The following is a 15,312-nucleotide window of genomic DNA, read 5'->3' as shown; positions in this document are numbered from 1 at the left end:
ATCAGGTTAGGTCACAACATTATCTGACATGAATACTGGGCTTCCACTGGAGCGCTCACGTGACTTAGCAGGGTGTAAGATCATTTGAATATAAAAATATACTTTGAACAAGAAGCCACTACACTGCTTATAAAAATACTTATAATTGAATATTTCCATAGTGATATAACTAGTATACTTTATGCATTGACTTTGTGAATCTTCTTTTATTTTACCTTCAGCACACATTTATTTTGTAAGAATAATAATTCACACCCAGGCCTTATTGGTGAATTGGCCTTGTATTAAAACTGAATGGGATTTGAAACACCTGAATGAATGGGTTCATTATGGAAAGTGACTCCTTCCATCAGCTGCATGTGGTCTGTGTGGTGCATTGATGAGGGGTCAGTGGAGTCTCTTCTATTAATAGTGATGCAGAAGTAACCTCATTACATCTCTGCAGACGCCCAGGGGGGAGGAGCTGCTCTGCATCGGCAGACGGCTGCCGCAGCGTCAGAGGGGCCACGTGATTGGTCCAGAACTCCCATTACCACTTCCTATCCCGTGATGCGTTCAATGACACCTCGGAAATTCACACAAGACTTTGTCCAGGAAAGATTTTGCAGACATGACTGTGTTTACTTGACAAACAGGACTGTGCTCCGGTCAGGATGACTGTGATCACAGACTGTATACTTTATTATATTTTATTATATATTGGATACATTGTTAAAGGTACAAGCTGTTGAATGGGAAATACGACATGTGCCCTCGGATACAATCCTCATACCTTCATGCTCCAGGTGCACCAGCATCAAACATTTACAATTTCAATATCTTATATGTGCAATACTGTTTAAACTGTACATATACAGTTTACCCTCTATATATAATTTCCTTGATTGCTTTATTAAGGATTTACAAAGGTTATATCATTTTAGAATAACTTTACAAGTCTGTTTTATATTTGAAAATAGCTTTTAAGATGCTTTAAGATTTCAAATTGTTTACTTTTAATTTGGTCTTTGAGTTGTTTTTACAGCACCTTGAATCTTCTGCTTTAATAATAAAATTGCCACATTCTTTAATGAATAACAAATAAATAATTGAAAATAATATATAGACTATAGCAAACATACATGCTTTTCACCAAACTAATGTTGGTGTTGCTTTCGGTGGATCTAATCGTTGACCCCTGACATTCACCCGGCTGCTTCCACTGCAACACTGTTTTTTCCGAGGTGCAGTGAAGGCGTGATGAATCAGTGGAGGGGCTCAGAGTCCGAGGACATGTCTCATGTGCGGAGAGGACAGGAGGATGAGCTCAGTGTTATTATGATGGTGTGTGAGCAGACAGAAGGGTGAGAGGCTCCCTGTGCTGGTGTTAGACTAGATCTAGACTTTTAGTTTTTAGTTTCCGTATTTTTTTTACTAAAAGACAAAAAAAAGAAAACTCCCCTGGTAGCTGTAGTTTTCTGGGACAAATTCCAGTCCCCTGGCAGGACAATGATTCTGGTGTTTTTAACTTTCCTGCTGGAATAGTGAGACATGTGCGGCAGAAAAGCTGCGTCTCGTCTGGCCTGAAAACAGCCGGGACAGTCCGGAGCGCCTGGACCGGGAGGACCGGGCTTTTTTTTACCAAGACGGACCCCAGAGGAAGAGGAGGAGGAGGACGAGGAGGACGCGACATGTTTGAAGCCGCAGGGATCCCTCTCATCCTGCTGGATTTGACCTGCCTCATCCTCGGTGTGTATAATCCCCTGCCCGGTTAATCCCTCCTGTTTATTCCTAGAAGGGGCTTCACACTCTTTCTTTTATTTATCTAACACAAACAGAAAGGAGTAGACGTGCGCGAGGAGGTTGTTGAAGCAAATTCATTCAAACTTATTTGCATGAACGCCACAGAAATAGGCCTGCAGGTTTTTCTAGATTGAGGGAACCAGGAAGGAAGATGAAAAAAAAAAGAAAAAGAAACGCAACAAAGTCCAACCCTGTGTGTGATTTTCCTTTTTTTTTTTACTCCAAGCAAAGCTGTATTTTTAGCTCAGTGTTTGGGCTGTAATCACAGCACAGACACACGTAGCAGCAGGATGTCTGACACTGCTGCAGGGACACTGAAGTAAACACATTAAAAAAGCTCTGAATCAGAGATATACAACAAAGCAGTAAACCTATATTCTCATATTGTTGTGGAGATGGCAGCAATAATCTGCATTTACAATGTCTTCCCAGTATAAAACAAGGGTGTAGTCCTTTTATTGTGTTGTGTAAATACCACAAACTCAAAACGCTCATGGTTGAATGCACTTATTGTAAGTCGCTTTGGATAACAGCGTCAGCTAAATGAAAAATGTAAATGTAAATGTAAAGTACAGAAATATTATGAGGAAAATAATCAGTAGTTATACACAACTGAGTGTGTTCTCAGTTACTTGTTCACGTGATTTACATTTTCTAGTTCTTACGTTCTTGCTTTTAAATAGATCTTAATGTCAGAGACTGAATAAATGCTCAGACATGAGTCGTCTGGTATCATGTCGCAATATTAAATTTGTCAAATACAATTCGATTTTCAACTCTTTCAGACCAATTTTTTAAGTTAATTTCCCTCATCTCATTTAATGGGGTCACACAGGCAAAATATAGAAATCCCAATTAATATCTTTGCACCATCTGCTTCATTGTATTCCTGGTCTCACAAGCTTATGTCTTCTAATTTTCACTAAAATGTGGTTTCACGATTATGATATCGGCATGCCACACATATATTAAACACTTATTAACATAGCAACATAAAGGGCTTACTCAATACTTACATACTTACACACAACCTAATCAAAAACAGAGAGTAATTTAGCCTTTCACAGACATATAGGTGTCTGTGTTTATGTTTGCAGACATTCACCATGAGTGAAGTGCTGTATATCTTGTTATATTTTTGTTTTCTTTTGATTTATAGTTTAAATAAAGAATACTTTCTCGTTGTTATGCCCCCTTTTTTTTTTTTGCAGCGTTTATCTTTGCCTCTTTTCTGGTGGGCGACAGACTCATCCCAGTCGCAGTAAATAGTATTTTGAAAGATTAACTCCATGATCACATCAGCTCAGTCCCTTGTTGTCATTCCCACTCAGCTTTAGTTCAGAGTTTCAAAAGACTGCAGTCAGTGTAATTTGATCTGCAGCGGGTTTAAACTAACAGGCCCTAACAAAAGCCTGTGACTGTGTGGTAACTTGTGTTGCCCCCAAAACATCGATGCTAGTATTCAGACCTGTGAGAACGCCCAGGAAGGAATTACCGACTGCAGTTTAGCCGACTGTCGTGTTTCTTATCTCGGTTGTGATTTCCAGGGAAGCTGCATCTAAAACAAATTGTGAAGGATTGTGAATAAAGAATGTGTAACCATAGCAACTCAGATTATGCTTGATGTGTTTTGATGGTGATTATCAAGCAGATAAACACTGTGATGATTCTCACTGATCATACTCTTCATTTCCCCACTTAAGTTCGATATACAGAAAGACTGAACATGACCAAAAAAGGTTGTGTGGCTCCATCACGTCCCTCCTGAGATCTCGTGTAATATTGTTCTGTTGTAATTCAGGGCCTCGGGGCGTCTAATTCAGTTATTGTGTAACTTCTGTTCCTTCGAACACAGAGAGAATTCCGCTCATTGCTAAATGAAACCCACGAGAGCCACTAATGCAAAAAAACTCATCCGTGTCTTTTTTTAAGAGGGGAAGTGCCCGTGTGATCTCAACATGTCACGTTTCCATATCTGACTAAATCATAAGCGTGGTGCAACAATAACCGTGGATCATCAGAGTATCGTGTCGTATTTTGCTGCTTGAGTAACAAGATGTTTTTATCATGATATGAGACTGAAGTTCAGTCTTAGTCATCATCTGTCTCTTTCTTTTATTTTTAACAGTTGGACTTCCGTTTTTCATCCTGACCCCACAACACAACCCTTTCAAACGGGGCTTCTTCTGTAACGATGAGTCCATCAGGTACCCGCTCAAAGAGGACACCATCTCCTACCAGCTGCTGGGAGGAGTCATGATCCCCTTCACGCTCATTGTGGTAAGTCAGTGTTCCTCTTCTTGAATTTAGACACGACTGTTTTGCATTTGAAAAGTTTCCTCAACGTTTTAAATATCTTTTCTGTTGCAGGTCGTCTGTGGCGAGTGCCTTTCCGTTTACTTGTCTCGCGTCAAGAAACAGTCTTTAGGGACCAAATATGTGGCGTGCGTCTACAAAGCGGTGGGGAGCTACGTGTTTGGAGCCGCGGCTAGCCAGTCCCTGACGGACGTCGCCAAGTACTCCATCGGCCGTCTGCGTCCTAACTTCGTGGCTGTATGCCAACCAGAGTGGGATCGTATTAACTGTAAAACTGGAGGATACATCGAGAACTTCACCTGCACTGGAGACAAGTTTCTGGTGGATGAGGCCAGGTAATGGTCCTGGGCATGAAATCACCAAGAGCCACTTCTGAAAGAAACTCACAACAGATTTAATTTCCTTTAAATCATAAAGTTATACTACAATCGGAGCCTGATAAACTAAAGCTGCTTTCAGACATGTATTGAACAGGATGTTTTTTTCCTGCCAGGCCTGTTGTAAAAAGAAGAAAACAGCAGGAAAATGTCTGAAGAATTCATTCATTGCCATAGCAGCATTATATCTACTAACACACGTAACATTGAAGGTTTTAAATCTAGAATATGAACATCTGCAATTTACTTATGAGAAAAGGTATTAAAAACTTGAACCAACGTGTGTAATAGGGTTTTTTCATTCGACCCTGCCTACCTGGCCACGTATTTCAAACTCTATGCCCCCAGTTTAGGCTATTTCTCAACTGGAAAGGCTCTCGCAGAGCACATACCTCTCACCATGTTAAAACATGTGACAAAAATTCTTGGATCCGCCTTCCGTAAAACTTCATGCAAGTCAGTTCAGTTATTTTTGACTAATCCAGACAGCAGACAAACAAATGGCAATGAAAAGATAAAGTTCCTTCGTGGAGGTAAAGATGTGCAGATCGAGCCGAGATAACTTGATGAACATTTCTCCAATAATATTGAGACATATAACAAACTGTTTCCCCAGCTTAAAGTACAGCTGCACACAGCCAGTAACCTCATTATGAAGTGTAAAATTTGAGTTTAGAACAGTTAACTGCGAGTAATGTGATTGTGCCTGATTTTATTTCTTATCTCTTTTGCAGACTGTCCTTCTACTCTGGCCACTCGTCCTTCTCTATGTACTGCATGCTGTTCCTCGTAGTAAGTACATCTAGTATTTTCTTCAATAACTCCTTAAAGCCTAAATTTGATAACTTAATTTGATTGTAACATATATATTTGCTCTATCTGCAGCTTTACATTCAAGCCAGACTGCTGTCACAGTGGGCGCGGCTCCTGCGTCCCATGATCCAATTCTTCCTGATTGCAACTGCTGTGTATGTGGGTCTGTCCCGGGTGTCTGACTACAAACATCACTGGAGCGACGTGTTCACTGGCCTCCTGCAGGGGGGTTTAGTGGCTGTTTTCACAGTAAGTTTCACTGAGACATCTATTAGGTCACGGAAAAGCAGGACCGTGCAGTGAAAGTCTAGACAGTTGTAGTTATAAGGTCAGAAAAAATCACCTGGAGTTTACACTTTAAAATGTTCAAAGGTAAAATGTCATGTTTCTTTATAGCTTTACCATTCAAATCAAATGAAAACATTCCAGATGTGTTGTGTTTCATTTTTCACAAGATCCTAAAATATGTTTTTTCATAAACCTAAACACTGACATTGATACATGTGAAGGCTCATATCTGCAGATTTTTATCAGGCAATTGATAAATTATTCAGGCTCTAATAAATATATAATTCAGTAAATAGGTAGAAGTAAAAATGAATTTAAACTGTATACACAGCAACACAGTAACATACTAATGTACTTTAGTGACCAGTCACGATAATAGAACAGGATGACTGGTAATTCTGCTGCTTGTTTTTCTGCAGGTGTTTTGTGTGTCTGACTTCTTCGAGCAGCCGGCGGATGCGGTGGTTTCACAGGAAGAAGATTCCTCGCCTGCCACGTTACATGAAAGCCCCTCCATTTTGAACCACTATGGCAGCACTGACTGAACCCAAGGCCTCACAGGCAATTCTGTTCAGGGCCTAAATCTCTGAGAACCACCAGAGTGGACCTGAACACATCACAGGTCTTTGACTTCCACCGCCGGCTGTTTCTGTGCATCTCATCAACACAGTTTGTCTCATGGAGACAACGCCGCGGCCCGCAGGCTTACTTTGTTGTCGCTGGTAAACTTTAGCTGCAGGGAGAAAAGTGTTATGCATAAGGCAGAACTCGCACTTTACTGAGATATAAAGAAGCCAGAATTTCTTCAAGTTTCTGCCTGAATCCCACATAATACAAATAATCATGGAATGACGCCGCAAAATACAGTGGAGCATGTGGGTTCACAGTGTACACTTGTTGGAAATGTGGTTTCTAGTTTATATTGGTCTGACGCTGCCATCCTTGAAATTCCTTTTGCCCAGAATATAATGAGCGTCTGTGTGCGCACTGCAAGCAGGCTTGTAGAGAGCCTGGCACCTGTGAAGAAGAAGAAGAAAACCTGGACTCTTCTTAAAATGAAAATGGAGCATGAACTCCATATTTTATTTAAATTTCTTTTGCCTTGGTCAGATTGCTGCTAGCTGCTGTTATGACCCTCACCTGATCCTATCACACTGTACTTTATGGAAAAGACAGTGGATTCATTTGCATGTGTGTTTTTTGTATGAAGCGCTCTGTGTGTTTTTGTCCACGCTGAAGCTTTCAACAGAGGCAGTGCTGGAAAAAACTAGACAAATAAAAGGAGATTCCATTTTGCTACTTATATAAATGTGGGGAAATGATTTGTGTGATTTGTTTGTGGAGAATATGAGGCAGATATAATGGGTGAGTGATGAAGTTTTTCCAGCTAACACAAAGACTGCAGTGTCAGGTATGTGGGCATAAAACAAGAAAGTGATTCATGAACACGTGTCTCACAAATGCAGACCCGAAAGTAAGGTATCCTCAGATAACACCTTCTCCGTCTGTGCACATCGACCACACAAACCACAATCGTGCAGACATGAGGACACTCCTCCTGACGTCAGTTTGTTTGTTATCCCACTGGTGTCATGGATATGGATGTCAAGCAGCTGTCAGCCCATTAACAAACAGGCTCATCACTGCACAACCTCGCTGTGCAAAAGCCAAGAACACTTCTGTCAGCGGAGAAGAGGCGCCGATCCTTGACTGTGTGTCCCGAGTCAGAGATCTGCTGCCTCTGAGTTTTAATCCTATTACAGCGATTGAGAAATGTAACACACAGCGACGGCAATAAAGCAAAGGTCATCATTTTCAACTTCAGGTTATCAATGGATCGTCAGCTTGAACAAAAAGCACACAAACGAGTCCACGTCGCAGTTGAACAACTTGATACTCACCTCCTGTGTCATAGTTGTGTGCTCCGGGAAAAAACACTTATGTGTGTGTCACCAGGACATTTGTGTTTCCAGCACAGGTTGACTCCAGGACATGCAGGACTCGGCCTGTTCAGTCTCAACCAGAGGCAACCTCATCCTGTGAGTAACAGGGTCAGAATCCGAATGGGGAAGTGAGTTAGCACACACATGGACTTTGGTGACTTTATACTAGTACAATATACAATATGCAATACAATATATACACAATATACTGACAGTGTGCATGTTATTTACAGGAGGAAGGACACATAGCCTTAGCAAAAACAGAGAGAGAAAGAGAGTGCAGTACAGAGGCATAGATAGATAGATAGATAGATAGATAGATAGATAGATAGATAGACAGATAGATAGAGATAGATAGATCAAAAAAATGTTTAGATAGACTTCAAATTGAAGTAGAACATTATAATGGAAACTGGATTCACAAAGTGTATTAGCTGTCACATGTCTCAAATGGTTTGTCTTGCCAAGTAGATTATAACCACAGACATGTGAAAAATAATAGCTTCATTCGTTGGAGTTATTGTAACTATGTGTCTTGTGAGCAGTGACCAAAATACATTATTACTTATTTTTTATTTAATTTTTTCTGTAGTTCCTGCTTCTGTCTATTTATGGCTGAACAGTTAATCCAGGTACTTATAATGTTTTAGTGGCCCCACATCAGCCTCAGACAGCTGGCTAATCGATAGCTTGGTTCACAAATTACAGGACAACTTAATTTACTTAATGGTAAATGATCCATCACAAAACAACTTTAATAAAAGCCAGACACGGCTCTAACAAGGGGACTGGAGCAGCAGATAAATGGAAACACACGCAGCCACAAGATGTGACTCTCTTCAGGGAGTCGTAATTCTCATCTTTGCTTCAATTCACTGTCTCGTGTGAAACTAGTTTTTCCTCATTTTCACTTCCTGAGTCCTTCTCACACTCAACTCAACACATAAATTACAATTGCATGTAATTCTTAGGAATGTGTCGGTGTGATGAATTTTAGAAATTCCTTTGTGAAGAGTTTCCATTGTCTCTTTTATGACTGAAATCTGGTGACTCTAATGAACAAATTAGATTTAGAGGCATAACAACACTTCTTTGTTCACATTTAAGACACAAAAGGTTTCAATGCTCATGGCTGATTGGGCGGAATATGAACAGCTGGGTTTTCTATCGCTCTTTCTGATAAGGCACTATTTAAAAAGGCTTTAAAAACTGTTTACTAATGCTGTGCAAATCTTTTTCAGAATACTGGGGACGTCTGGGTTCCCAAGTTGTGGAAAATGTGCCTCCCACATGTTGGCACTTTCATAAAGGAGATATTTCTAAGTCTGCAGTTATAAATGCTGTTAAGCCATAAATAAAGAATAAGGGGTTTCTCAGTCTGTAAGTCATCAGCAAAAGTTAGTTATCTATAACAATCTGAAAAAGACAATCGTAAAGATGTTGGATGCTGCGTCATGATTCAGTGAGTCCCTGGTTCGAGTCCCAGTCATTCCTCTACGTTCTTCATCTCTGTCTGTCCTCACTCTCCCTGTCCAATGGAAAAAAAAAAAGCCACGAGTGTTTGGCCATTGAAAAAGTGCTCTGTGCGTCTTGTTGTGTCTGAAATCTGAGCGGTCGTATTGTCTGCTGCTCCACAGAGCTCTCTCTTGTGGTCACGCTGACCTCCACAATCGTTCTCATTGAGAGCAGCCCCATTCACTGTCACATGTGGCACTTTATCTGGCCAGGCAGAGAGCAGCGTGCAATGACAGCATTTAAAGAACCGTCGCTGAAACAATTGTCTCAGTTCAGATTTGTTATTTCCTCCACACTCAATGTGCCAGACAGATTTTTTGAGTTAGTGACAAATCAAATAACCTCTTGCTGGCTCCTGTGAGGCCCCTGTGGTGACCCTGGAGAACAGAACAGATCGAAAGAAGAACAGGAAGGTGAATGAGGTTGAACTCCACCCGTGAGAGTTTACATTTTCAGATAGAATCACCCAGAGACAGGTTCTTGACTTGAGCAACAGCCGTGTCAGTTTAATTTGGTTCCTGTTTTAGATGACGCCCTCAAATAGAGAAGTAGAAAAGACAAATTGACCTGACAGAGAGGGAAATATATCCTCAGTGGGAGATGTGAAAGGAGCAGGTGGGGACCACTGACGTACTTCAGCCCAACTCCAGCCCTGACAACTAAACTTTTCCATACAATTCTTTAAGGTTGTGGTGGAGGAAAAACAAGGCTGTAATCTGATCCCTCCTTAGTAAACCTTTTACATGATGCTCTTTTCACTTTATCACACACTATTTTGAAATTAACCAATCTACAAAATGAGAACTTTTACTTTTGGTACTTTTAAGTACATTTTGATGCGTTTGTACTTTTACCAAGGTTTGAATGAATAATCTCAACTCCAGTGAGATGTGACTTCCTCTCCCACTACCACAGTCGAAACTTTGTTTAGCCTGAGCAGCTCAGTCTTCCTTGTGGGCTCTAGGGCCACCTAGTGGACATGAATGATGTAAAGTCTTCACAAAACTTTTTTTGTGTCAGGTTTCATTCTGATAAATAACCCTGATTATTCTATTGATAATTAGACAAAAAAAGAGGTACATTTAGTGGTTTCAGTTTTAAAGCAAAATTTAAGTATACTATGTATACTTTCAATTGTGAGGAGGTAAAAAATATAACTCTGAATTTTGGGCAAACAATCCTTAATATGTTAGACTGCAATAAATTTAGCATTTGTTCACATTAAAGCCAAAATGACTGACTTAAAATATGATTAAGAAACATATTTGTCACAATCCCACTTTGAAATATACACTTTGCATATTATGAAATATAGATTTAAGTACACACTAAACATTGAACAAATAAGTTCTAAATAATACAGACAACTCAAGATGGGTTGTAACTGTGAGTTTATTACGATAGTATCAAACACTTCACCGCATTATTTCAAGCCTAGTTAAAAACTAGGCTTTCACTTTCTCTTCTCATACTGTGAACAGATACTAGTCCAGAAACCTCAACTCACTAATTGACCCTCTTATGAACAATTCATTACAGTAATACAGATGACTTGTGTTGCTACACATGTTAACTTTATATTTTGGTACAATGAAATACAAATAAACACATTTGATGTGTTTGTACTTCTCACATGACTCCAACTCTTCTGTCACTGGTGAAATCTGCTCCGAGGGCTCCAAACTAAACACTTTACTTGCTACAGCTAAGCGAAGTGCACAGTCAGAAGCATTTTACAGCACGGTAGGGTTGTAAAATTTTATTTGGAGAAATCTGTACATGGAGGTTTTGGCCTTCAGTGTGTTCACATATATAAGCATAACGGGGACAAAGACAGGGAGCTCACTGAAGAACGACAGAAGTGCTATCCATTACTCAAAACTGGACAGGAAGGTCAGTACAAGCTGCTTCAGTGTAGCATCTGATGCCTCTGAGATCATGCCCTCAACCCTGAAACAGAAAACAGAGTTAAAACATAAATGTAAATATGACATGTATGCATGCATGTATTTCTGTCTTATGGTCCAATTACAAGCAGGAAAAAAAGTCTCACCTGATTGCAGTAAGCAGGTCCTGGTGCTGGCTGAGGACGTGCTGCAGGAAAGCCTTCTCAAACCTTGTGATCTTGCTAGGCTCCATCTTGTCCAAGTGACCTCTGACACCAGCATAGATGACTGTTACCTGCTCCTCAATGGCCATGGGACCTGGAGGCAAGGGCAGAGACAGGGGTCCAATTAAGCTTGCATAAAGACAACTGTTGATTAAATTTTAACATTTCCTTTGTTGCTGCTATGGACAATATGGTGCTATAAGTGAGAAAAGGAAATTGTAATTAACACTCACAGTACTGTCCTTGCTTCAGCAGTTCAGTGAGCCTAACACCCCTGCTAAGGAGCTGCTGGGTGGCAGCATCAAGGTCAGAACCGAACTGGGCGAAGGCAGCCACCTCACGGTACTGAGCCAGCTCCAGCTTCATGGTACCAGCCACCTAGGAGGTAAAAAGGAAATAGAAATTGTGACTGCAGCTTCCTGCTTGATGAAAAGCTTTTATTTATTTTTTTTTACTTTAATGTAGACACTGCAGATGTTTCATTTTTTTAAAGTAAGATGTTACCTGCTTCATGGCTTTGGTCTGGGCAGCAGAGCCTACTCTGGACACAGACAGACCCACATTGATAGCTGGACGGATTCCCTTGTAGAACAGCTCAGTCTCCAAGAAAATCTGCAGCAAACACATTTGGATTAAAGCCAATATAACAGAATGACGCAGAACATTTCATGAATGTGGCAGCGAGAGAACTTTAAAACCAACCTGTCCATCTGTGATGGAGATGACGTTGGTGGGGATGTAGGCGGACACATCACCGGCCTGAGTCTCGATGACGGGGAGGGCGGTCAGAGAGCCACCACCGAAGTTGTCGTTCATCTTGGCAGCTCTCTCCAGCAGACGGGAGTGAAGGTAGAACACATCACCAGGGTAGGCCTCACGACCAGGGGGACGACGCAGCAGCAGGGACATCTGACGGTAGGCAACGGCCTGAGGGGAGGGGGGGGGGGGGGGGGAGTAAATTTACAAAAGGTCACATGTGGGAATACTGCCTTAAGTTCATTATTGATATTAATGAGGAGAGAACGTTCTCCCAGTGATCTGAGCCCTTACCTGCTTGGACAGATCGTCATAGATGATCAGGGCGTGCTTGCCATTGTCTCTGAAGTACTCTCCCATGGAGCAGCCAGAGTAGGGGGCCAGGTACTGCAGAGGGGCGGCATCGGAGGCAGTGGCAGACACCACGATGGTGTACTTCATGGCATTAGCATCAGTCAGCCTCTTCACCAGCTGAGCCACAGTGGACCTCTTCTGACCGATGGCGACGTAGATACAGTACAGCTTCTTCTTCTCGTCAGTTCCGTCGTTGAAACGCTTCTGGTTGATGATTGTGTCGATGGCAATGGCGGTTTTGCTGGAGAGAAGATTTCCGATTATTTGAGAGAATAGTTTTATGCATTTTTAAAGCTACAGTTCCCCTTGATCAAAACATTTGTTTCAGAACATTTACCCAGTCTGCCTGTCACCAATGATCAGCTCACGCTGTCCACGGCCAATGGGCACCAGACTGTCCACAGCCTTGATTCCAGTCTGCATGGGCTCCCTCACAGAGATACGGGGGATGATACCAGGGGCCTTAAGACCCACACGCCTACGGATTGAGGAACCCAGGGGACCCTGAAAAAAATTTGGTAAATAAACAAATGAGCCGTCATATCAAGATGATAAAATTGATTATCTACTAAATTAGATTTTAGTAAAAGGTATTAACTATTTTGGGTTAATGTTGGTTAACAGTTAAACAATTAGATTCAAGATCTAAAAACTAGATAACGACAATAAATAAAAGAAAACATTTCTTTGACAATGATTATTTAGAAGAATCCTAATTGAGTTTCTTCTAAGTTCATTTATTGGTTGTTAAAAAGCCATTAATATCTCAATTAACCTTTCCGTCAATGGCGTTTCCCAGAGCGTCCACCACACGGCCGAGCAGCTCCTCGCCGACTGGAACATCCACAATGGCACCAGTTCTCTTCACAACGTCGCCCTCCTTGATCAGCTTGTCGTTACCGAACACCACAACACCAACGTTGTCAGGCTCCAAGTTAAGAGACATACCCTGAAGGAAAAAAGCATTTTAGACCTTGTTAGCAAGTTTGAGTTGCCAAGACATTGGAAATTTAAGATTGTGATACATCTTACAAAAAAGTTCAACATTTTCTTTGTCCCTTTTTTTTTTTAGGCGTACCTTCAGACCGGAAGAGAATTCCACCATCTCTTCTGCCTGGACATTCCTCAGCCCGTACACTCTGGCAATACCGTCCCCGATGGACAGCACACGGCCGGTCTCCTCCAGGTCTGCAGAGGTGTCAGCTCCCAAGATCTTCTCCTCCAGGATGGAAGACACCTCGGCTGTGCCTGTGAAAGAGAAGACAAACAACCTGTAAGAATACAGAAGCTTTATTCATGCACGCACGATCAATATAATATTATGAAAACCAAATCTTAGCGTGTCCCAGATTAATTTGACAGCTGAAACAAAACAATAAATTCATATATGGAAAGAGATTTAGATAGAATTATTTTAGCATTTCCTTTTTAAATCATGTAGAAAATGACATTAAGGCTGGAATTATTGCTAATCAGCTTTATTTCACAAACTAATGCAATCAACAGTCTTGGGAATATGAGGAGCTGCTTTGTCAAACAGTTCTCAATAAATACGTTTGCCTGTAGAAAACTCTGTAGTCAATGTGACAGTGCAGTTAACAAACAAGCTCTTAAAATCCCAATGACCTTCATGGACCATGTCTGGGAGCCTGACAGTTGAAGGATAAAGCTCGTGTCCGGGTGTTGTGGACTCTCACCTGTCTTCTGCAGCCATGGTCTGTGTGTGTGGAGGCGGTTGACCCCGACACAGGCGGCCGGCAGAGCCTTGGACACCTGCGCACATAACGTCACACTGAGTTTTTATAACATGTCTTGCTGCACGAAATTAAAAGTTCACCGTGTACATCCGCAGCGAGGCTGTTGAACTCGGTGCGGGGTTGAACGCAGGTTTGACTGCGCAGCGGAGGGGACGTGCGCTGTCAGACTTTCTGACCTTCACAGCGTGGCTGGATGAGCCGTTAGCCGGCTGCTACCGTTAGCATACCTGCTAACGGTAGCCTAGCCTTGCTGCAGGACGAAGACTTGACGCAGCACAACGGCAACGTCAACAAACGCATCCGTGACATCGACCGCAAAATAATCAGCATACATTTGTTTTTTACCGAGCTCGGGTTAGTTGCGTGAAAAAAGCCGCCTTCACTAGAGGTATGACAAGTTAGCTAGCGGCCTGTAGCGTTCACGTTACCCTTCACGCCCACAAGGTTCACACTGTCATTACGGTAAATCGCTGCAAATTCAACATCGAGTTGTACATTGATTAGCTCGAATACTTACAAGTCCAGCCCTTCTTGGCAGGGTCCGGGCCAAAGCTGCTGCAACTCTCACGGATAACATGTTGTCGGGATGCTAATGACCTGTCCTCCGCTACACCGCCTGGGAGTCAATGTAATGGCTGAATGGACTCTTCTTCTATTTATGTGGCACCCATGTCACATTTCCTGCTCCGACTCTTGGTTGCCCCCTGTCGTCAGGAATAAGACTCTGTCGGCTAGATTTTTATACTATACTATACTATACTATACTATACTATACTATCAAACTGTTTAAGATTGAAAAATGCCCATCAATCTTGTTTTAACCTAAACATGCTGTCGTGTCTCTGTTTTCAGAATCAGGTTTACATATACAAGGAATTTGCTGTGGTGTATTTGTGCAAGTATAAACATAAGAAGTATAAAAGTAGGAAACAAAAATGAAATATAGAAAATTCTATAAGCACCAGGGGAGGGATTGTGCAACAAGTACAGTTAGCCCGTTATTTGCCACGGGAAGTTCAAGTTCTGATACTTATGGCGAGGATTGTTTTTATTAATTTGCGATCATCAGAGTGACAATAATTCTCCTTATTATACGATTTCTCCTCTAAAAACTGCAATATGCTTCGTTAAAAATTAACCGTTATAGGCCTGACCTGGGGCCACATAAGCAGCAGACAATGTATGTATAAGTGGCTAGAATGATCAACCATTTGCAGTTACCCAGTTTATTTTATAATGAATATTTATATGAATGAGTAAGCAAAATATTCAACACATCTCCATTATGCTACAAACTGTTT

At 41.4% G+C, this 15,312-nt stretch overlaps 2 protein-coding genes across 2 annotated transcripts; one reads left to right on the top strand and one right to left on the bottom strand.

Moving 5' to 3' along the window:
- The first annotated feature begins 1,317 nt into the window (after nucleotides 1-1,317).
- On the top strand, nucleotides 1,318-6,714 carry LOC117768539 (phospholipid phosphatase 1-like). Its single transcript, XM_034597004.1, is given in 8 exon segments — nucleotides 1,318-1,343; nucleotides 1,525-1,612; nucleotides 1,614-1,728; nucleotides 3,911-4,062; nucleotides 4,153-4,433; nucleotides 5,210-5,267; nucleotides 5,361-5,537; nucleotides 5,996-6,714. Coding segments are annotated over 8 exon segments (1,023 nt in total). The 3' UTR covers nucleotides 6,122-6,714.
- Nucleotides 6,715-10,408: 3,694 nt separating this feature from the next.
- LOC117768537 (ATP synthase subunit alpha, mitochondrial-like) lies at nucleotides 10,409-14,682 on the bottom strand. Its single transcript, XM_034596999.1, has 11 exons — nucleotides 14,529-14,682; nucleotides 13,952-14,027; nucleotides 13,333-13,502; nucleotides 13,030-13,203; nucleotides 12,592-12,758; nucleotides 12,195-12,495; nucleotides 11,847-12,071; nucleotides 11,649-11,756; nucleotides 11,378-11,522; nucleotides 11,088-11,238; nucleotides 10,409-10,984 (listed from the first exon to the last, which is right to left on the bottom strand). The coding sequence occupies exons 1-11, from the start codon at nucleotides 14,586-14,588 to the stop codon at nucleotides 10,906-10,908; spliced, it is 1,656 nt and encodes a 551-aa protein (XP_034452890.1). The 5' UTR covers nucleotides 14,589-14,682; the 3' UTR covers nucleotides 10,409-10,905.
- Between the last annotated feature and the right edge of the window lie 630 nt (nucleotides 14,683-15,312).

Source organism: Hippoglossus hippoglossus, chromosome 9 (assembly GCF_009819705.1).
Source record: "Hippoglossus hippoglossus isolate fHipHip1 chromosome 9, fHipHip1.pri, whole genome shotgun sequence".
Classification (NCBI taxonomy): Eukaryota; Metazoa; Chordata; class Actinopteri; order Pleuronectiformes; family Pleuronectidae; genus Hippoglossus; species Hippoglossus hippoglossus.
The sequence above is the reverse complement of the archived record's forward strand: the minus strand, read 5'-3'. Positions and strand labels throughout refer to the sequence as shown.